Genomic DNA, 22,608 nt, shown 5'->3' with positions numbered 1-22,608 from the left:
AAAACAAAACAAAAAGCTAAAAGTATTTTGTTTAAAAAAACAATAAATTAAAAAAATATATAAATGAAATTGTTGTGTTAAACGTTTGTTGATGTATGTAAAACAGGTGTAAACATTACAAAAGTAATATTGCTTTTGGGAAGATGAAACCCCCCTATTAATGTGAAAGTTGAATCGTCCCTGAAAGTTTGGCGAATCACCAAAATTCATTTTCTCTGCCGAAGTTTATTGCCGCTTCTCCAATTTGGGACATAATTTGAAGAACAAAAATATATATATATAAACATAACAAAGCAATAACAACCCATCTTCCTTTGTCCATATTCTTTTAATACTAATCTCGCTGCGATTGTCGACGCAGCCCCAGTGGCCTAATGGATAAGGCACTGGCCTCCTAAGCCAGGGATTGTGGGTTCGAGTCCCATCTGGGGTGGTTGTATATTTTTTCCCCCCCGCTAACCAGACTTTTTGGATGTGACAAGCATCAAAAACCAACATAAACGGATGCAGTTTTTCGGACTGGAAGCAGAGACAGCTCTGTGATTTAACAGCTTATATGGACTTTCAAAGAGTGAGTATCTGTATACTGCTGTGCACACTGACTGCATCGCTGCAACCCATGGATCTACCAAGGAAAAAGTGCTCTAAGCCTCAATCCCACCGTGAGTAATGCTCCTTTATGCTCCCATTACAAACCAATCTGTTGAGTTTTATTTAAATGTGTTGCATGGTGCCGTGATCTTTGCCATTCAGCAGTTTTCTTGTATTTTTGCAATATTTAATGTTAACATCTTTAGTAAAGTAAACATTTTTCATAGTTGTAAAATCCCCTCTGTAAGAATAAATCCGATTTTTTTTCCAAACAAAACATTATACCTCGGGTGTTTTATGATTACGTTTATTTTAATAGGAAATAACCCTGCAAAACAAACAAAATGCGATATTATAGAATATTTCATAGGAGGCATGTTACATAACGCTGTTATCTAACCTCAACCCTCTAACCCTGGTCATCCTCCTACAATGGTAGAGCTCCGAGAGGCCACCGTGCGTTGGGATGCTGCCCACAAAAGTGTAATCCTAACGGAGGGAGTGATGGAGACAGAGGGGGGGGCCTACGGCTACTTCAACGACACCCTGCTGCTCTCTGGATGGGGTGTGCTGGAGATCAGGGCAGGCTATGGAGCGGGTCCGCTGGATGATGAGACCACCTTCTTCCTGGCTGGATACCTGGAGGGCTACCTCACCGCTGGGTGAGGAAGAACGCTTTCAGAGCCAGCAAAAGGGAAAAAAGTTGTTTAACACGGCTAAAGCAGTTGTTGGAAGTTGAAAAATAATGTTTTCTTTAATCTGCTTTGGTCTTTTTGATTCTGCAGACAGATGATCAGTCATTACGCCAACATGTACCCTCAGCTGATAAAAGATGAACGAGTTTTAATCCCCCTGAAAACATTTTTGAGGTCCAGTTAATGTCATCAAAAGTAACAATACAAGTTGCTGTTATGTATTTTTTGTGATAATCTTCATTCTTTTGGGTCTTGAATGACCCTCAGCAAACAGGATGATTGGGCCAGAGAGCAGGTCAAACTGAGGAGAAACAGCGACCCCTTGTGGAGACACTTGGGACTGATCTTGGCCCAGCTGGATGGGCTCCACGCTGGAGCCGCACAGTGGGCCAAAAGCAAACACAGAGAGGTGTGTATTTGTGTCGAGGGGTTGTGACACGATCAGTTCATGAAATCCTGCTCCTTCCTTTCTGGCCCAGCCTCTGTCACCGTTTGCGGTCCAGTTCCTGAATGGTATCGGCGACCTCTTGGACCTCGTCCCAGCCCTGACGCCCCGTTTCAATGCCTCAGTGGCGGCTGGAGCCTTTAGGATGCCAGGAATGGGCCACTGCACCGCTCTCATAAAGGTTAGGCCAGATTGATTTGGCTCAGACTTTGACAGAGGCCTCATTGCTTTTTTTGTCCATTTCCTGTCCTAAAAACACTCACCCATGGAGGGAAGACCCAATTAACTTAAATATTTCCTCCCATAACTTGACATTCTTGGCCTGTTTTCAAATGCATATTTTACGGTACATTTTGTTGCTTTTAACTTGGGTTCCTAGAAAGGCGCTTAACAGATAAAATGTATTGTTATTATTATCATTATTATTATTAAGTCAAGTGTTTGAATTTTTCTCATTCCTGTTGCATTCATCAGAAAGTTCCAATAATGAAGAGCAAAGCTGAAGTGAATTATGGGAGAAAATTGTAGGAAAATCAACTTTTTGAATTTGGTTTATTTCAAGCTATCAAAAAAATAAAATAAACTTGAAAACAAAAGGAATATATATCTATACATAAATGTATAGTATCAAACTTTGTTTTGGTAATTACTTGGGATTTGATTAGGAAAAAAATAAAAAAGTGATAGAAGATAAAGACAAATATACCTCCACATCCACATAAATGATGCCGTTGTAATCATATTTGTGCTGATGCACAGAGTGGAGGACTCACTGAATCCATTACATACTAAGTTTATCAAATCAAGTTGGATGAATTGCTTGAAGGGAAACAAATGTGTTTAATCTCAACTCTATAGTGTTGACGTCTTTGATGAATGGCTCTGATCCTGGTTTCTGTCGTGGTCAAGGTGCTGCCGGGCTTTGAGAACCTGCTGTTGGGTCACTCCAGCTGGTACACGTACGCCGCCACCATGCGGATCTACAAACACTGGGACTTCCGGGTGTCCGACCCAAACGCCGCCACAGGAAAGATGTCCTTCAGCAGCTACCCGGGTATGGAGCCTTCGCTGGCTATAGATGCCGCTACATCCTCACAAAGAAATGATTTGAAACAGTTTTCCTTCCAACAAAGAAGCTGAAATCGAGTCCGAACTTAGATGTAAAGTTATACTTTTCTGTTTCCTTTCTCACTGTTTTAACCCTTGTGCTATCCTATGACCCCCCCCCCCCCCTTCCATTGACGTGTTCTCCCTACCATGACAAAGGTGGATAAAGGTGGAAAGATTTCATGTAATCCATGGACACCAGTGAAGATCACAAATCATTGAAGAAAAAAGGTTCAGAGCACTGTCTAGTGGGTCTAGATGACCCAACTCCCAACGTTAAAGTGCCTAGGATAACACAAGGGTTAAGGTCAATACGTTATATGCTAAAAAGGAATAAAAATATTCTATTTAGACTGTTATTTGAATTATAAGCTAAGACTAACTTTATTTTGAGTATTTTTGTCTTCTTGTAAATAAAATCTGTAGTTTATTCGTGTTATAAAATATAATAATACTGTAATGTTTTTATTTCTGTGGATCTTTAGGTTTTCACGAGGCTGCATTTTTTCTGTGTTGGACTTTAAATTGATTTATTTTCAGAAATCAAAACAAAAAATACAAATGAAGACAAACCAAAGAAACATACAAATCTATGGATAAATATATGAAACTTTGGAACAAATGTAAGGCAGAAGAAAACAGTATAAACATTCACATCTAAATGATCCCATTTAAGTTAATTTTAATATTTATGCCTATAGATACAATATGTGACGCAGTGAATCAAGAGTTTATTTATCCCTATTAGGCTTTACTTTACTTTTTTTTCCTTTCACATAGTTATAGTCACTTATCAAATTCACAAGTATGAATAATACGTCATGTGAACATGTCAGAAATCCAGAGTGAATCATTGAAATGTTTTAATTTAAACCGGATCCAGATTCTTATTTGTTGGTTTTAGTTAAAAGCCCCTGGAGACCATCAGTTCCAACCATCATTATGCATAAACATATTAAAAGGTAAAAGATTTTTCTGTTAAAGTGAGCATCTCAAAATACTAAAAAATGAATTGTTATATATAAAATATGCAAAGAAAAAACACCAAACCTTCGGGGGGGGGGGGGGGGGGTTCTAATGTGGATGGGATTGGCTCCAGCAACTCTGCATACGAATGGATGGATGGATCCATGGAGGGAGGGATGGAGAACCGAGTAGATTCCTAGCAGACACTTGAAATGACACTTTGACCTCGTAGAAAGGTGTTTGGCTGCAGCGCCACACATCTGTGGGTTATTGTTATAACATCCTAACTACACTTTAAAATGACGCTCATTTGTCTTGAGTGTCAGGCTGAAAGCAGTTTTCATGTGGACAAACGATTAAGACGGTGAGTTTTACTGACTCCAAACGTCTAAGTCCATTTCTGGGATTCTGCATGTGGGAACAGGAATCTCACTGGTCCTTTCTTCTCTCGCCTGGTCCAAACACTTTTGGACCAGGCGAGTCCTCCTCTTACTCCTGTATGTTTTGCTTCTGGCCTCCGTCAGGCTCAGGCTTCCTCCCACTCCTCCTCTTCCTCCTCCAGGCTTCCTGATGTCCCTGGATGACTTCTACCTGCTGGGAAGCGGCCTGCTTATGACCCAGACCTCCATCGGCGTCTTCAACGCCTCCCTGTTCTCCGGGCTCAATCCTCACAGCCTGCTGGCCTGGCAGAGAGTCCGCCTGGCCAACAGTTTGGCGAAGGGCGGAGAGGAGTGGGCCGAGGTTTTCTCCAAACACAACTCAGGTTAGAGGCTGTGAAGTAAAACGGGGGGTGGGGGGGTGAACCTGCAACTTAATTAAAGAAGTCAAGTTGTTTCATTCTGGGTAAAGATTTTGGGGAGCCCGCATTAAGTGGTAGGGGGGTGTGGCCTTCCAAGAAGCTCACTCCTGACTGGTGAGTGTGGTTGCCATAGAAATGTTAACTCAGACCGTCTGGGACCAATCAGAGCTAACTGTCATCGTCTGGCGTTCACATCGGGAAAAAGTAGCGACTTCATGGAAGAAAACCGTTTTCTATGGGTGAAAATCACCGCTCCAGTCCTCAGATACAGTCAATGACTCAAGTCTTCTGTCTGCTGGTGTGTGCGCCCCCTGCTGGTCTGGAGGTCTGTGTGTTTCTGCATTCAGGTCTCGGGTATTTCCTACTCAGTGAACACAACTTCTTTGCTTTGGTCCACCGGCTTGCATAGATATTTTTAACCCTGTAATGCAAACACTCATCTCCATAAAGGACTCCAGTCAGGAGGTTCCTCAATTATGATTGAAATGCCCTCACAGCACACAAGATATAATTTTACCTCTCACAATTGATGGAAAGAATTGCTAAAAGTCATAAAAACAGAAACCCATCTTTCATCTCTGCACTTTTCTTTTTTCACTTTGCTGTCAGAAGTTTATTTGTGTTTTTTTCTTTTCTCAGTCCTTTTGAACACACGAAGTCTGAACAGTGAACGGTATCAACAATGACACCATGTCTGTTTTAGGTACATATAACAGCCAGTACATGGTGGTGGACTTGAGCAAAGTTTCTCTGCGTCGCAGCATCAGGAATGGCGCCCTGACCGTGGTGGAGCAGATCCCAGGAAGGGTGGTGTATTCAGACCAGACCCGAACTCTGCGCAGAGGTAAAGTTTCGTCCGTTCCCCTGCTATAACCAGCAGTGGTTTGGAGAAAAACACCTCTTCCTGCTTCGGCTTGATAGGTTACTGGCCCTCCTACAACATACCGTTCAACGCTGAGATCTACAACCTCAGCGGTTACGGCGTGATGTGGGACAGATACGGAGACGATTTCTCATACGATCTTTGTCCCCGAGCTAAAATCCTCCGCAGAGACCAGGCCAAAGTGTCCGACCTTAACTCCCTGAAATACATGATGAGATACAACAGTAAGGAACAAAGAAACAATCCAGACATCTGACAGAGAACTACGGCTCTTTTCAGGCAAAAACAGACTCGAAACCATTTTTTCCAGACTATAAGAGAGATCCTTACTCCAAGGGCCATCCGTGCAAAACCATCTGCTGCAGAAATGACCTGAGACCAAGGAGGTCACGACCGGGAGGCTGCTATGACACAAAGGTACATCCTGTTTGTTAGAAACATGTTTTCTCACTGACTATGGGGTTCCAATCGGACCAAAAATATTTTTTTCTGTCCACTGACTATGTCTTTGGTCAATTGTTTCTGTCTGTGGTTTACTGTCTGTGTCTATTGAGCAAGTTTATTTGCTTTTGTTTATGTCCCACTAACTAGCATATTAAGATTGTCTTTGCTTCTTTGGTAGTTGGTTAAGATTAAGATTAAGATCAACTTTTTTAATCCCTGTAGGGAAATTCAGTTGTAGTAGCAGCACCATAAAATAAAATATAATAAAATAAATATGAAATATACACAAAAGAAAAACTTTCTGTAGTTGCTTTGTGATGTTTTGGATTGTTTTACTCTTCTGCTGCTTACAACATGAGAAAATGACAGGACCAAACGACCATAGCAACGGTTACCAAGAGCTTTCCGGACAACTTTAGACAATGACAGGACCAAACGACCATAGCAACGGTTACCAAGGGATTTTCTGACAACTTTAGACAATGACAGGACCAAACGACCATAGCAACGGTTACCAAGGGCTTTCCTGACAACTTTAGAGAATGACAGGACCAAATGACCATAGCAACGGTTACCAAGGGCTTTCCTGACAACTTTAGACAATGACAGGACCAAACGACCATAGCAACGGTTACCAAGGGCTTTCCTGACAACTTTAGACAATGACAGGACCAAATGACCATAGACACAGTTACCAAGGGATTTTCTGACAACTTTAGACAATGACGGGACCAAATGACCATAGCAACGGTTACCAAGGGCTTTCTTGACAACTTTAGACAATGACAGGACCAAATGACCATAGACACAGTTACCAAGGGATTTTCTGACAACTTTAGACAATGACGGGACCAAATGACCATAGCAACAGTTACCAAGGGCTTTCCTGACAACTTTAGACAATGACAGGACCAAATGACCATAGACACAGTTACCAAGGGATTTTCTGACAACTTTAGACAATGACGGGACCAAATGACCATAGCAACGGTTACCAAGGGCTTTCTTGACAACTTTAGACAATGACAGGACCAAATGACCATAGACACAGTTACCAAGGGATTTTCTGACAACTTTAGACAATGACAGGACCAAATGACCATAGACACAGTTACCAAGGGCTTTCCTGACAACTTTAGAGAATGACAGGACCAAATTACCATAGCAACGGTTACCAAGGGATTTTCTGACAACTTTAGACAATGACAGGACCAAATGACCATAGCAACGGTTACCAAGGGCTTTCCTGACAACTTTAGAGAATGACAGGACCAAATTACCATAGCAACGGTTACCAAGGGATTTTCTGACAACTTTAGACAATGACAGGACCAAATGACCATAGCAACGGTTACCAAGGGCTTTCCTGACAACTTTAGAGAATGACAGGACCAAATGACCATAGCAACAGTTACCAAGGGATTTTCTGACAACTTTAGACAATGACAGGACCAAATGACCATAGCAACGGTTACCAAGGGATTTTCTGACAACTTTAGACAATGACAGGACCAAATGACCATAGCAACGGTTACCAAGGGCTTTCCTGACAACTTTAGACAATGACAGGACCAAATGACCATAGCAACGGTTACCAAGGGCTTTCCTGACGACTTTAAAAAACTACAGGTCCAAACTACCATAGCAACGGTCACCAAGGACCTTCCTGTTGACAGCAGCGGATGATGTAGGGAAACAATAAGATCAGACAATAGCAAAGACCAATGAAACTTTGAAACTCATCTAGGTAGCAGAAGAAGAATTAAAACAGGCAGAAATATCACAGTCGGCACTGTCGGCTTACTGTGGGATTTCCTCCCACAGTCCAAAAGCATGCTTCATAGGTTAATTGGTGATTCTAAAATTGTCCCTGGGTGTGAATGAGATTGTGTGGCCCTGCAACAGACTGGCAACCCATCCAAGGTGTACCCTGCCTTTGCCCAGCAGTAGCTGGGATAGGCTCCAGCAACCCTGTAACCCCAACAGGGATTCAGCAGGTTTGGAAGATGGATGAATGGATGAATGGCCAATGGTGAAGCTGTACTACTAAAGTCTCCATAATTAAGATTTATTTTAATCACAACATTTGTCAAAATTAACAATATTAATTTGTTACAGCAATAAACACACTTCTACCAGCAACCCAAATCTGTGAAGCTTCATGCTCATATCAGCATATTATACACAGATGGATCTGAATGGTTCTTTATTTCTGCCCCACGTTTAAGGTGACGGACTACCAGATGGCTCTCCAACTGGCTGCTGAGGCTATAAACGGCCCCACCACGCAGGGCGGGCTGCGTCCGTTCGCATGGCGGTCCTTCAACCTCACCGCTCACCAGGGTCTCCCGCACACGTACAATTTTTCCTTTGTCGCCATGAGGCCCACACTGATCCAACCCTGAGAACGTAAACACGGCATACATGAAGGCGGAGGGTATTCTAAGAAAAGGATTCAAAGCAGTTTCACTGCATTTGTAAAAGAGAAAATGTAATTACTCCTGATGTAAGGCAGAAAGTTGTTTTATCTTTAGTTTTGTTATGACTTGGCTATTTTAGGCTACTCCTCTGTTTGAAACTCTACTTCCTGAATTGGACAAATTATCCAAAACTTTCCAGTTTTGACTGATGATTTCAGGGAAACGCTGATCATTTGTTTCCTCTATGCAACATTTACTCAGGATTGCAGATGTGGCGTTACAAACAATTTCACATTTATTTAAAACATATTTGATGTATACTCCTAGTCTGTCTTTAAACAAACTAGAAAATTAATATTTTTTGGAGGTTATTTTTTAAAGGGTGATGTTGAGACATTCAAGTATTTTTTTTTCTTCTGTATTTTAAAATGTTTAGACTAGTAAAAATCTGTTCAGTGTCAAATTGGGACTTTGTCTGAAGAAGAAAAAAAAGAATCAACAGAACAAAATCTGATGTCAAACTTTTTTCCCCGCCTGAATTCATTCATGAAATCAGAAATGGATTTGACAATGAATGAGTTTTGCCTCTTATTTTGAAAGGCGCAAACTCTTACTTTGAAAACCTGTTGGGGTTGAAGGCGGAGCCTGCTGGTGGGTTGAAGGAGGGAAAACACGCTCCTCATCAGCGGCGGAACGCACGCGCTCGTCCCTCCTCCCCGTAGGTTCGGCGGTTCGGTATTGATGGCAACGACCGCGAACGAGCAGCGGGAAGCGGCGGACGTGGCGGAACCGCAGCGCGGCTGCCCGCGGCTCAACAGCAACAACAACAATAACAACAACAACAAAGACAGCGAGGCGGGAGGAGAGAGCACGAGCTCCGCCGGCGCCAGCGCCACGGCCGAGTCCGGCGGGGCCGGGACGGCGCCGCACAACAACGGCTCCTCGGCGGGGAGCAACGGGAAGTGGGTCCGGCTGAACGTCGGCGGAACCGTGTTCCTCACGACGCGGCAGACGCTCCTGAAGGAGCAGACCTCCTTCCTGTACCGGCTGTGCCAGCAGCAGGACCTGCACTCGGACACGGTGAGCCAGCGGGAAAACAAACAAACAAACAAAAACCCTACTTCCGTTAGAAACACCTGGGTGACCTTCTGCTTGTCCTGAAGGCCACGCCTCCACTGATTTCTGAAGCCTAATTAGTCAATCACGTGACCAAAATCCCCTTTAAATCCATTGAATTATCCGTCATTTGTGCTTTTTCCTCTAAAAATTTAATAATAGTCCTTAAAGTCACAAAAATATTTGCTTTTATTGATGATATCTGATCAATTGTGATGTATTGAACTGTTGCCTTCAAAGACCGTCCGGTGTTTTGAGCCTCCCGCGGAGCATCACTTGGTGGTGGTGGTGGTGGTGGAGCGGCTGCCATCAGATGCGTGAGCACGTGCTGCCTCTGCAGCAGTGCTGCTCAGTGGGAAGCTGCAAAGCTGCCAGGCTTTGGGATGGAGCAGAGGGGAAGACTAAAGTGTCTGCCTGCAAGCGAACGCACCGCGGGGCCTGAAAACACTTATAAATGATGCAAATGTGTGTTTTTTTTAAAGTCATGTGGGTAACAGAGGGGAAGGTTATTCAAAACAAACAAACGAGTTGGTCTTTCATTTAAAGTGTACAAATCTTATTTTCTTTGGTGTTCTTTTTTTTTAAATATTTTAGACGCAAAAATGCTTTTATTCGTCCGGTGACATGAGAAACTAGTGATCAAATGAAGTCATTTGACCTTCAGTAAATCAATGAAGATCCCAAACCGGCAGCAACAGGACACTCTGGAGGTTCTCATGGGTGTAAAGCTGCTGCTGAGCGGCTGAATAATTAGATTTTCAGCTTGACTGCATCAGAGCGACTACAAGATTAGGTGTAGAATTAGATTTGATCTGTTTTGCCTTCTCAGTCAGTGAATGCATCACGCTGCACCAGGACGCGTTCAGGTTCCATGTGGAACATTTCCCGGAGTTTGTAGGCCGTCTGATGTAAATCATCTGTAGTTCCTGCTGGGGAGAGAAAGAGCAGCAAGCAGTTGACTCCACTGAGCGTGCTCAGTAGGAGGAGACTAACCCGACAAAGCTCGCTCACAGACACGTCCAATATGGCGCCTCGTTGTTGTAATTATCGCCAAACGGATCATTTGCTTGATCCAGTCAGGAAGTTTTATAATCCTTTAAAGCCAATTTTTGTGACATTTTCAGCTGCGATGCATTCAGGCCGTCAAAAAAAGTCGTAAAGTTATGGCAATAAAGTCATAATTTTACAAGAAAGAGCTAGAATCTCCTTTTTTGTGAAACCAGCTCTGAAGTAATCACTTACAATGGGTTCAACGACCTTTTCCTGTTGCTTAGATTTTTCTAAGTACACAGACGTTTGCCTCTGAAAGTTGTTACTTTAGTCTCTTAGATTCTCAACTTATGACTTATGTGATTATAACTTTATTATTGTGAAATATTGACTCTTTTACTCATAATTTTTTTTTTAATGATAATTCAACAATTCAACAAGATTATTCTTGTAAAATTACGACTTTCTTCTAATAATTTTTCAATATTATTTTCGTAAAATTATGACTTTTTCTCATAATTTTACATCTTTATTTGTGTAATTTTGCACGTTTAGTCTCTTAAAATGACAGCTTTATTCCTATGACTCCGTTGTCAAAAGCACAAATCCAGCTGGATGCTTCTGCTTATCTCCCTCCCGGTATTTAAAGTTAAATTAGCTGATGTTGGCGTTAAAACGGCTGGTTTTAAGTCATTTCCTGTGACCACAGTTACGGCGCCGCGGCCCGATGACAGGGATTTGGCCTTTAACCGAGTCACTGAAGCTGCTTCCTCTCCGTGGGACAGAAATATCTAACTTGTGTCGTCCACGACGGACGTCACGGTCAGGATGCGGTCGGTCTTCTTTCAGGGACGTCAGATCAGTCGCAGCAGAATTTCATTTTCCTGCTGAACTAGAGCACCACGGCAGGCCGGTTCTCCTCTGCTGTGCGGTCAGCCGTACGACCCGTTGGAGCCCAAACCTCCAGCCGTGCTCTCCTCTCCCTGGTTTATTTCTGCTGGCGTGTTCTGGAAGAGGCTCTGAACCCTCCAGTGACTGAGGCGGTTGCGTAGCAGCCTGAGTCAGTGTTTAGTGTTTGCGCAGAAAGACAAAGTGGACTAAATATAGAGGCACCAGAAAAAGAGCCGTTTCACGTTAGCATGAGAGCTTCAGCGCCGGTTCCCAAACATTCCTCCCAGTCTTTCCGTTCGGATCGTCCAGCTCGGTTCCACGTTCCTGATGACCCGTTGAAGTAAAGAACATGGTCAAACAAAAGCACGGCTTCACTGCCTGCCAGTGAAAGTGGGAAACTAGAGGGAACATGCTGTCTGTTCTTGCTTCTAGCTAAATGGGTCATATTGCACCATCAGCTGATGAGCAACATTTCTCCTCTAAAAACAGAGAGGCTGCTGGGATTTCCATGACTTAAAGAAAAGAGCAATTCGCTGAAGTTCTGCTAAAAGCTACAAATCTACTACTAAACTCACAAAGTCCTCTGACCGGACTAAACCATCGACTGTCTCTGAGAACCTGATCAAGGGGGGGTGATGGCACCCATTTACGTCCTGCTCCAATCAAAGGGAAATCAATTCAGTCGCCATTTAGGCGCGACACGGACGCCGCCATGTTGGAGCCAGGCGGCGTCAGTACACTGCAAAAAGGGAACCAAAGAACGTTTTTAAAAAAAAAAGACCCTCACGTCGAGATAAAATGACTTATTTTCTGTCTTGCAAGAAAAATAATCTCGAGAATTTTCTTTATCAAAAAAGAAAACTTTGAGGAAACTCGTCTTAGTGACTAGAATTTTGTTTCTTATAAGCGTTTCTAATCCGACTTTTCTTACGCCATCGGCAGATTTACTGACCTTATGTAAGGAAAGAGGCCTGCTTCAGCAGCGTAAGCAGTGATTGGCCCGAGTCGGTCTGAGTCGACGTTTCTATGGCAACCACTCTCACCAGTCAGTTCGGAGTCTTGAAGGTAGGACGTGGGGCTCCGCCTACTTTGGTCAATTGGTCATTGTATAACTTGAATGACTTAAATTACAGAAAAAATATGTAAAAAAAAGAATTGGCAAGAATATTTTAAAGACCCATTTCGATTAAAAATGGTGTTTTTAACCGGTTCTTGTGGTATTTTACTGATGATGGAGAATATCTATCTATATAAAGATAGTTGGGCCAAAAATTACATTTCTGCGTATTTCTTTATTCAAATCGTTTTGAACCAGGAGCAGCTGAAAAGATGCCGTTTAAAAAGCTCCTAGGTGTAACGCAGAAGCTACTACGGCAAGCCAAAGACTCTCTAATCTATTCTGATGCATCCACCTATAGGCAAATAGATCCATGAATGTCTTTGTTTTCCTGGTCTGAGCTGGAATCTGGATCAGAACTGGACGGCTGGATTATAGCTCCAATAGTTCTGTTGCACCGCTAATGCTAGGTTGAGGCTGTGGGGCGCTGTAAGCTAGTGGTAGAGAGCGTTAAACAGATTAATGATGATTTATGCCGTGCCCCCACAACTCAGAGGTAAATCTCCAATGAACTCCTGCCGCTCTGCAGAAACTATGTCCTAGAAAATGACAGATTTTTGTGTTTTGGCTAAAAACAGCATCGTTATAAACAAATGACCACTTTAAAAAATGGACCTGAAGATGATCGGAGTGGGACTTGGGCTTCTTGAAGCCCGCTGGTGGTATTTCCTATTTCCAGGAGGGAGGGGTCACTGGGACAGTCATCGGTTTTGCCCCACTCTGCCCCCGGCCCCCGCAGGGGTTGTTTACTACACCGCTGCATCACCTCCTCCACCCAAGTGTTTTCAAGCCCTCCTCGTTCAGACGCTCTGCGGATGCTGCTGTAATCAGATTACCTCGCCTCAGATGCCAGACTCCCCACTGTCCACTCCCCAAATTACCCCCACCCCATCTGAAGCCAATAACACGATGTGTCTGGAGAACAGGAGGTGCAGCAGCGGGCCGTCTGCGTACAGATTAGATTCTGTCATTTGAACAGAAAGGCTGTTAGAGTTCTCATTATGCAAGAGCCGACTCGGTCACATGCTCCGGCTTGACTGTGGGGGGGGGGGTTCATCTGTGTGGAAATGTCTGCCGAGAAATGCTGGCAGCGGCCGGAGCTCCTCCTGGAAGGAAAGGAGACGCTGCCAGACTTTGACGTGGAAGTTGTGTGAACATGTCTCCAGCGGACGGTAGAAGTCAGAGTTTCTGTTTCTACCGTTTGGTCTTATGGCTGCACGTCCTGACCGAGGGGGTCAAACCAGCGTCGCATTAAAGGGAACCAGACTAGAAATTGGAAAAAGAAAAAAGAAAAAATTTCAGTTTTAAAGTTGAAAGAAAATGTAAATATTTTTAAATAACTATAACCCTAAAACTTTAAGAATATTTTTCATCATTCATGAAAAAAACGCAGAGTGCCTTCACAAAAAATGCGAATAGCACATTAATAAAAAAACGCGTTCATAGTAAAACGCAGATCGCGCGTTTATAAAAAAACGTGTACATAAAAAACCCTTTTAAAAAATATACGCAGATAACGTGTTAGAAAAAATAAAAAATGCGACTAGCGCGTTTATAGAAAAAAGCATTCAAAATAAAACGCACTATTCGCGTTCATAAAAAAACGCGAAAGCAAAAGTCTGTATGTGCGCATTTCGGGTTTCTGCGCCCAAAACTCTTGTGCTCACGCATTGTGTTCAACACAATTTTTTAAAAGTTCTCTTTCCAGGCTCTATGTACAAAACCTGCAGTTGAACTTTGACCAATCAGGGACTGGGATTATTGGAAGAGCCCTTTTACAAAACAGAGAAGTAGCAATTGTTTGAAAATCAATCATAAAGGAAATTAAATTAAAAGTTGTAGTTTGCGCCCAACCGGAAGTATACGGCAGCAAGATTTGCATCGGTTCGACATTTCACACCAAGCCCCTCCTACCTGTGAGTGCGTGGGCTGGTATGGGGTGGCAACAGTCCAGTGTGAACACCAGATGCTAAAAGTGCGTTAAAAAACCCACGTTCAGCGCGTCCTTGAACGTGTCATGCTTGCCTAGTGTGAACGAAGCATAGAAGCTCCAATTTAAACCTCAGAGAAAAAAAAAATCACACTTCTGTTCAGATCCACACTTTAAACACAAATATTTGTATTAAGAATTAAAGCAATTAGGATCAATATTTTCAAAGTAAATATATATTCTACAATAGTATTTTAAATGTTTTTCTTAAAACACAAACATCTTTTCAGTTTTCTTCTTCCAGCTGCTCATTGGGACATGTGTTTAGTATAGACCTATAGCATGAGCATATTATGGGATGTATGCATTGTCACGTAGATCCCCACCATCAGTTTTAATAAAATATTGAAGCTGTGAAGGTCTAAACAGAAACCGTTTTGGACAGAAACGGGGACAGCAGCTGCAGCTCAACCGGTGTGCGGGATGCCAGACGACGGCGCTTTTCAGCCGTTGTGCAGCCACCAGGGTCCTGCAGGCTGCAGCCGTCAGCGGTCAAAGGGTTTCTGAGGAGCTCAGCGGGTTTGAAGATGCTGACGCAGCAGTTTCAGTTCTGAAGACTAGAACAGACCAGAAAGATTTGCTCTCTGAAAATGGCGTTCCGTGAACTTCAGGAAGAAACTTATTCCTGTTTTAAGCCAAAGCTCTATAAAAAGTACGCCCTCTAAAATTACCTTTAATTAAACTTTTAAGAAAACTGTCACATTTAATAAAAATGTTAAGCATTTTCAGATGAGATGTACTTTATTTTATTTTTTATTTTTTGGAAAAACAAGAAAACCAACCAAAAAGTAATTACTATATAATAATGACATATTTTACAGCAATAAGTCATTTAAATGTCATTTTTTTCTTCAAAGAACTTCACTCTTCTTCAAATTAAAACATCTGGTTTGTATTTTTCATTTAAAAATTCATGTAAAAAAATCACATTTGATAATAATATTTAACATTTTAGAAAGGAGATTGTGTGTAAAAACAAGAAAACCAATCAAAAAATTAAAATATAACAGGTTTTCCTGCAAAAACTAAATAATATGTGGGTTTATCTTTGAAGAACTTCAAATCTAGTGTCTCTTCCTAATTTATACATTCAATTTTGATGTCACAGTAGATGATAATAACAATAATCAACACAGAAAAAACAGATGAAAATGTAATTCTATATTTGAAGAGCGTCTCACATAAAGCAGATGGTTGTAGATCTTTTTGTTTGAAATGAGATGACGGTTATCAGGATCGTGCTCGCGCCGCCATCCCCACCCATCCTGCCGCTTTCCCCATCCGGGATCATTTCCCGCCTTTGGTTTTGGATTTCTAGCCTCTAAATTCTCTGCTGCCTCTGGTTCTGGTTGGTTCTCGCCTTCCCTTCGCCGCGTTCCTCCGCCGCTCCGTCTGAACCCACGTGTGCGTTTGCAGCTCTTCTCTCAGTCACCACTTTGCTACCGAGAAGCTGACAGGAGGCGTGAAAATGGCGCCGACCGCCCGTCAGCGGAACAGTCCAGGTTGCTGCCTGCGGTTGGCTGATAAGCGCTGATAGAAGCAGAACATTTGAAAGCTTTTCTTCTCACTGAGCCTCAGAAATGTTGCAGCAATTTAAACCATGAAATCTTCTGACGTACAGGACCGGGCCGGCGCCGCCCACCATCCTCCAGTCTGAGGAGCAGAAGTGGTTTCGTGGGATATTTTCAGAGCTGACGATTTTGGTGAAATGATGTTTGAGGGGAGTCGTTGAATTTTATGCCTTAAATTCTTCATGTTTAAATAAAAGCAGACCTAAAAGTCCAAAGCAGTGTTGTGACAGTTTTGCACCTGAAGGATCAGTAAATCCGTCTCTTTTTCCGACGCCGTTAGTCGTCTGGATTAGGACAAAAGCTGCTGGTTCAAACCCCGTAAAGAAGCAGAATCTGCTGAAGGTGTTCAAATGTTTTCACCTCGCTGCTTAAGTTACAGCTAAAATAAATGGAGAACAGCAGCGATTTATTTATTTAGATAATAGTAATAATAATAAATCTTAATTTGTTAGGCGCCTTATTAGGAACCCAAGGTCATGGTACATAATAGTGAAAATTAAAAGCATTAAAAATCAATAAAATGTACATTTTAAAACCGGCCATGAATATCAAGTTATTGAGGGAAATATGCAAGTTGGAAAAGGTGTTTTTAGTTTCTTGGTGATGGATGATGGAAAGTGGGGGCGGGCTTACTCTGCACCAACGGTCCCGCCCACAACTCAGAGGTGAATTTCTAATGAACTGCCGCTCTGCAGATACGGTGCTAGAAAACGGCGCCGGCTTTTTGGCTAAGTAGGCGAGACAGATTTCTACCTCCCCACATCCTGAGTACAAGGAGCCCCTTAGCGCTGTTCACGTGACACGTGCGCGCTCCTCGCAGCAGCCTGGAAATTGAGACAGTCGGGGTGTAGTCTGTGTGCACGCCGTACAGGCGCTTTCGGATCACGTGCACACCCCCCGTGTGTGCTGCATTAGCATGCGGTCATTGAGGAGCGTGTCGGTTCTCCTTGGAACGTTCCATTTTTGAGGACGTCCCTTAAAGTGCCACACGAAGGCGCATGCGACCAAAAATCCCAATGTAGTCTCACGAGGATTTCAAGCATTTAACAGTCGTAGCTTTAGCTCCAGTGTTGACATTCTTCCGACTGCCGTGAGTCTTCAACCGTTGACTAAATTAACGTAACTCCAGTGGATTCTACTGGATCAGCTGATTCCTGTTAATCACGTAAAGATTTTTTACAGTGAGTCAAAGTTGGTTATCGGGGCGTCACCTCAGGTGTTCTAGCGTTACCACATTTACCCATTTATGCCACAAAGTGGCTCCAGCAGAGGTTTCCTGGTGAGGTCGGTCTAAAGGCGGGTTGGTGCTGAAAGCGGCGTGCAGCGGCGTCGGTGAGGAGAGGATCATCTGCCCTCCATCCAGCCGGTGCAGCAGATGCCGTGCTTTCATGCTCCTGCAGGACGTTTTACCCTCAAACGGCTGACGTGCTGCTGCGTTCCTTCCTCAGGACGAGACCGGGGCCTATGTGATTGACAGGGACCCCACCTACTTTGGCCCCATCCTCAACTACCTGCGACACGGGAAGCTGGTCTACAACAAGGAGCTGGCGGAGGAAGGTAATCTCGCTCCGAACACGGTCGTCATCATCAGAGGTGAAGGATGGCTGACCTCTGGGTTTTCCCTCCATTCCAGGAGTCCTGGAGGAGGCGGAGTTTTACAACATCGCCCCCCTGATCAAACTGATCAAGGAGCGGATCACGGAGAGGGACTCCAAAGCCACACAGGTAATTAATCCCAGTGAAAGTAGAAGCGTCTATTCCTCTCTTACATAATCTCCTCACAGCATTCTGCTCTGACAGACCCCCCCCCCCACCCCCCAGCCATGAACATTATGGACTCTGTGAGCAAAAGCTACTTTATAAAGAGAAGCTTCCAGCGCCTTCCAGTCTCTTTGTGTCTGATTCTGAACTTTTACTCTGAAATGTGGCGCCGCAGTGAGCTCATGCTTTTGCTCGGTTTCAGTGCTGTTATGAAATGTGGGCTTAAAATAGTTCTGCAGCCGCGTTTCTGTTCCGTCGCTCACGCCTCCCTGTGCTCCTCCTCCCAGCAGGTGCCCCCCAAGCACGTCTACAGGGTTCTGCAGTGCCAGGAGGAGGAGCTGACCCAGATGGTCTCCACCATGTCCGACGGCTGGAAGTTTGAGCAGGTCAGCGTGCGCGCCTGCAGAAAGCCCCGCACCGGACTGCTCTGGACTGTGGGTTGGACTCACGCTGCTGCTGACCCCCCCCTCCCCATACCTGACCTGCCCCCCACCCCCTGCACCTTCATTTAAACAGATCATCTCCAGGTTAAAGTCGTCAGTTTACCTCTGGAAATGTTTTTACTTTGAAAAATACTTTTTAAAAAAAAGAAGCTTCAAATGTAAAAAATTCCACATGAAACCTGCAGATTATTCTTTGTTAGATCCTAAAACAAGAGTGAAAATCAGATTATCAACATCATTATTATGCCCTTTAAGGTTAACCAAATTATTTTTCTTTAAATGACCGCAGTCAAAAAATGTATTAAACAGCAACTAAACGGTTAAAATGATTAAGTACAATAGTACAAATAAGTGACATAATAAAATAACCCTGATAAAAGCAGAAACAAAATAGAACAGAGCAGCAGAGCAGAAACAAACGCTGTTTTAAAAACCTGGCCATAAAAACGGAATTAAAGATATTTTCATAGACCTTCGTCTTTCAAAGTTGAGCCAGGAGACCCAGACCCACCATAGACGGGTCGTAGGAGACCCAGACCCACCATTATGTAAAGCGACGTTAACGCCGGGCCGGGTGTGAACGTATCTTTACCCATAATCCAGGTGAAACCATGACTCTGCATTGATCTGCTGAGTCATGCTAGAAACAGGTCAGGTGTTTGCTGATCTTAAAATTTAGTTTCTTCAATCGTCTAATTGTTTTGTAGGTCAATAGTCCCACTGACCCCGCCTTTCCTGCCGCTTCAGCGCCCTGCTCCTCTGCATGCGCCGCCGTTTTCCTGCAGACGCCGACTCGCAGCCGTTTCACACGGCGGCCTGGAGTCCACACCTGCCCCCCCAACCCCCTCTGCATGAGCACAGAAGTCGCTTGGGTCTCTGCTCTGTCAGCAACGTTCTTCCTTTTCTGCTGGTCGGTCCTCGCTGACGCCGCCTCTTTTCCCGCCATCCAGATGGTGAACATCGGCTCGTCTTACAGCTACGGCACGGAAGACCAGGCGGAGTTCCTGTGCGTGGTTTCCAAGGAGCTCCACACGCCGGGATCCGGCCTCGGTACGGAGCAGAGCCACAAGACCAAGGTAAAGCCCGCCGTTTCCTCCGGCCCCTCCCCCCGTTTCTCGCGTCGTTGATGGGGAAGTGCGAGCAGAACCACCAGGACCTCCAAATGTCATCCACACGCGCTCGCCATGGACACGCGTGACGCCCATCAACTCATCTTTGCTTTCTGTCCCGCTCCTTCTTTCTTCCCTTTCCTTTGTCCAAACCCCCCCCACCCCACTACATCCTTCATGCCAAATGAAGCCGGCTGAGATGCAGGAGGAGGAAGCAGCAAAGGAGGAGGAGGAGGAGGAGGAGGGAGGGAGAGAAACTACACCAAATGAATGGCTTAGAGAATGAGGGAGTCAGGATTCTTTGTTCCAAAGAAAGGTGGGAATGGGTGAGGACACGTGCACAGCAGGTAGTGGCTAGATGTGCTGGATGTTAGTGTGTGTGCGTGCATGTTTCGACCTCTGAACTCTGTAACGGAGAAACTGGCGCCCTCGGGTGACCTGGGCCCCGCCGCCTCGTTTTAGTGAAGCAGCTTGAGATGAAGCGCCTCCGTGAGGACTTTGGTCCCCGTGGAGACGAGTCCGTCGGAGGAACAGCCGACGTTTCAAAACACATCAAAGTCTGCCAGGAAGAGATGTTTGAGTCCTTCCACTCCTGTCAGCCTCTGAGATATTAGAAACGCGTTCCCAGTAGACTGTTGGTGTGGAGTAAGCCCCGCCCCGTTTCCCGTCATCCCTGAACGTCGTGGATCTATTTGTCTGCAGGTGGATGCAGCAGCGGCTTGTGACTCCGCCCAGTGGATTTTCTATGTCACAAATACAATCTTTTGTCATTTTTTAGTCTGCTCCTGATTCACAACGATTTGAATGAAGAAATATAATAAAATACAATTTTGAGCAAAAAAACATCATTCTTATCAGAGTGGGTTTTAATTAAACAATTTTTTTTCTACAAGCTCAGGTGAGTTCATCACCTGTAGAGAAGATGTCTGTCCGCTTCCCAAAGGTGTTGGAGAATCCAGCAGACAACCGGAAAGACCTTCAGGAGTCTCCTAAACACTGTGAATTCATCCCGGATTGTAATCAGATTAAGATTAGCGATCGATGCCGTCTGTGGAGGGAATCTGGTGCCGAAATGAGGCGCCAAAGCAAACGAAATGCAAGTGAAATGCAGAAATGAGACATGAGGTCAGGAGCACGCCATCATCTCTGTGGCTCCGCCCTTTGATGTGAAATCGCCCTGTTGAGCAGCGGTAGCCCCCCCCTCCAGTCTGTGCATACATTGTCATGTTTAATGAGGAACAGTGGCGCCCCGTTGGGCTTCCGGTCATTCTGTCCGTCATTGGCTCTCATCCCGTTTCCATCCTCAGCATCAGCATCGCCTCAGCTCCTGTGGGGCCGTCTCTAACTCTTCTGTGTTTTTATTAACAGCTCTTCCAGATCCACGGTGCCGCTCGGATGTAGAGATGTCGGTTTTGGCTCATCTGAGCGGGACAGACGGACTCGTGGATCATCTCTGATCTGCAGCCCCCCCACAAAACCAAATTCAGTTTCCAAAACGATCCGGTTTATCCGAAGGGGACGGTTTTCCCGCTCCCCCCCTCTTCAGGAGCAGCAGGGCTGGAAGCGGGCCGTCACTTCCAACAGGAAGTCCCATCACCTTTCCAGATTCATCCGACTTTACCGACGTTTCTGATCAGAAAACAGCAGAAATATGAAAATAGGTTCACACCTAAACGTATCTGAATCCTGTGATCGGCTTCAAACCAGATTAGTTCCATACATGAAAACAGAGGACTAAATCCGTCCAGTCTGAGGTTTGTTTAACATGTCAAGTCATTGAAGGTCAAGTCGGCTGGTTTGACGTCACGTTTATCTAAACATCCAAAACTTTATTCTAACTTTATGCTTGGATTAGATTTGTCCAATTTACCTTCCAAGTTTCATTTTCTTTCCTGTTACAAGCAAAGGTGGAAGTTTTACTGCAGAAACAAGCTCTTGATGAGTTTAGATTCATCTTTTCCTGCTGCCTGCTTCATAGACTTTTTGTTATTTATCTTTTCCTGCAAGTTTAATCTACCAAAAATCCATAAAAGCAGCAAAAAGCTTTATTTTTGTTTCAGAACTAAAAGTCTGATGGTAGTTTAACTCTGAGGTTTTCTAAATCCATTGCAGGGTGTTTGATTCAAAGACATAATTCTGTAAATAGGACTTTAGACTAGACTGTGCCTGAGAATATTTCCGGTTCAACTTAGTAAGTGATCGTCTGCGTTTAGGCGCTGGGCAAGAAAACCATCACCTTTAGCTGGAAATACAGACAATCAGAACTTTAGATTGAAGCTGTTTTTGTATTTTAGTCTGAGGAAAGCAGTGAGGTGGAGTTTATCATACTGAAGTGATTGTGTTTGTGTGTTTTGTTGATTTGTAGCAATAATTAGAGAGTTGTCATGATCCTCATGGCGTGTTGGATTATGGGAAGGTCGGGTGGAGACGTCAGCAGAACCCATGCCGGCTGGTCTTCTCAGCTCTTTCCTCTCGGATCATTCAGTGCCTTGAGTTCAAGCAGACGCTCACAGGCGTGCTTTCCCTTCAAAATAAAAGTCTCTTTGAGAGCTGAGGCTTGTTGGTCTTTTTTTCTCCTCAGTGTTCAAACAGACAGAAATGAGCGGGAAAACGGCTGCATGTTTCAGACGAGCTTTTGTAGAAAATTGCATTTTTTTTAAATTACATTTTTATGTATGTTTGTTTTTTATTTTTTTTTATTTTCAATGTTTCTGAGAAAAAAAACACTATAGGGGGGGGGGGGGGGTCATCTTTCTGTGAATTCAGCATTTTCTACAGATCTGTTTAAATAATAATCCACTATTTGTGGAATATTGTTTAAAATCTTTTTTTTTTTAATCAGGATGTTTTTAATTAATTTTCCTGCCAGATTCCAATGTTTGTTGGAAACTTTCTTGTACTTCTTGACGTGTTTGTGTCGTACATGAACTTTAGCTGTGCAGCTTCATCGGCAGAAACACTTTTATTGTTTTATTGATGATCATGTTGTGAATGATGGGCTGCATCTCCTCCACCCACAGAGCCTCAACGTACCTCATCTGTAAACCATGGGACACATGAATTGTAAAAGACCTTCCGGCTGCTTTTATTTCTCCAGGGTCGTGCGACGCCTCTGAGGTCACACGCCGCCACTTTTTATTTATTTTTCTGTCGCTTTTCGTCACTGCTGTAATCAGATTAAACTTTTGTTTAGGATGCGTGTCTCCGTCTGGATTTGTTTTCCTGTTTATGTTGAACTTGTGTCTCTGTTCCTTGAAATCAGTTGTCACA

The 22,608-nt window shown here is 43.9% G+C and overlaps 2 protein-coding genes and 1 non-coding gene across 8 annotated transcripts; all 3 read left to right on the top strand.

Annotated features, from left to right (window-relative positions):
- The first annotated feature begins 97 nt into the window (after window positions 1-97).
- LOC101162874 (phospholipase B-like 1) lies at window positions 98-8,705 on the top strand. 2 transcript variants are annotated; one of them, XM_020712366.1, is made up of 11 exons: window positions 98-662; window positions 1,031-1,253; window positions 1,377-1,460; window positions 1,554-1,695; window positions 1,766-1,912; window positions 2,641-2,785; window positions 4,367-4,567; window positions 5,307-5,447; window positions 5,525-5,710; window positions 5,797-5,903; window positions 8,159-8,705. In XM_020712366.1, the coding sequence occupies exons 1-11, from the start codon at window positions 557-559 to the stop codon at window positions 8,333-8,335; spliced, it is 1,659 nt and encodes a 552-aa protein (XP_020568025.1). In that variant the 5' UTR covers window positions 98-556; the 3' UTR covers window positions 8,336-8,705. The 2 variants fall into 2 exon arrangements, with proteins under 2 accessions (XP_020568025.1, XP_020568026.1); XM_020712367.1 differs by lacking the exon at window positions 1,766-1,912.
- On the top strand, window positions 361-433 carry trnar-ccu. Its single transcript has one exon. It is a non-coding gene; the product is annotated as a tRNA-Arg (tRNA).
- A 106-nt stretch (window positions 8,706-8,811) lies between the features above and the next one.
- On the top strand, window positions 8,812-22,533 carry LOC101162634 (BTB/POZ domain-containing protein KCTD5). Of its 5 annotated transcripts, none has more exons than XM_023949472.1 (7): window positions 8,812-9,430; window positions 17,474-17,582; window positions 17,659-17,750; window positions 18,077-18,172; window positions 19,180-19,305; window positions 19,529-19,654; window positions 20,707-22,533. In XM_023949472.1, the coding sequence occupies exons 1-6, from the start codon at window positions 9,092-9,094 to the stop codon at window positions 19,622-19,624; spliced, it is 858 nt and encodes a 285-aa protein (XP_023805240.1). In that variant the 5' UTR covers window positions 8,812-9,091; the 3' UTR covers window positions 19,625-19,654; window positions 20,707-22,533. The 5 variants fall into 5 exon arrangements, with proteins under 5 accessions (XP_023805240.1, XP_023805236.1, XP_023805237.1 ...); XM_023949468.1 differs by having other exon boundaries at window positions 18,074-18,220; XM_023949469.1 differs by having other exon boundaries at window positions 18,074-18,220; window positions 19,529-19,664.
- The last annotated feature ends 75 nt before the right edge of the window (window positions 22,534-22,608 follow it).

Source organism: Oryzias latipes, chromosome 19 (assembly GCF_002234675.1).
Source record: "Oryzias latipes chromosome 19, ASM223467v1".
In the NCBI taxonomy this organism is placed as follows: Eukaryota; Metazoa; Chordata; class Actinopteri; order Beloniformes; family Adrianichthyidae; genus Oryzias; species Oryzias latipes.
This window is presented reverse-complemented; position numbering and strand designations above follow the sequence as displayed.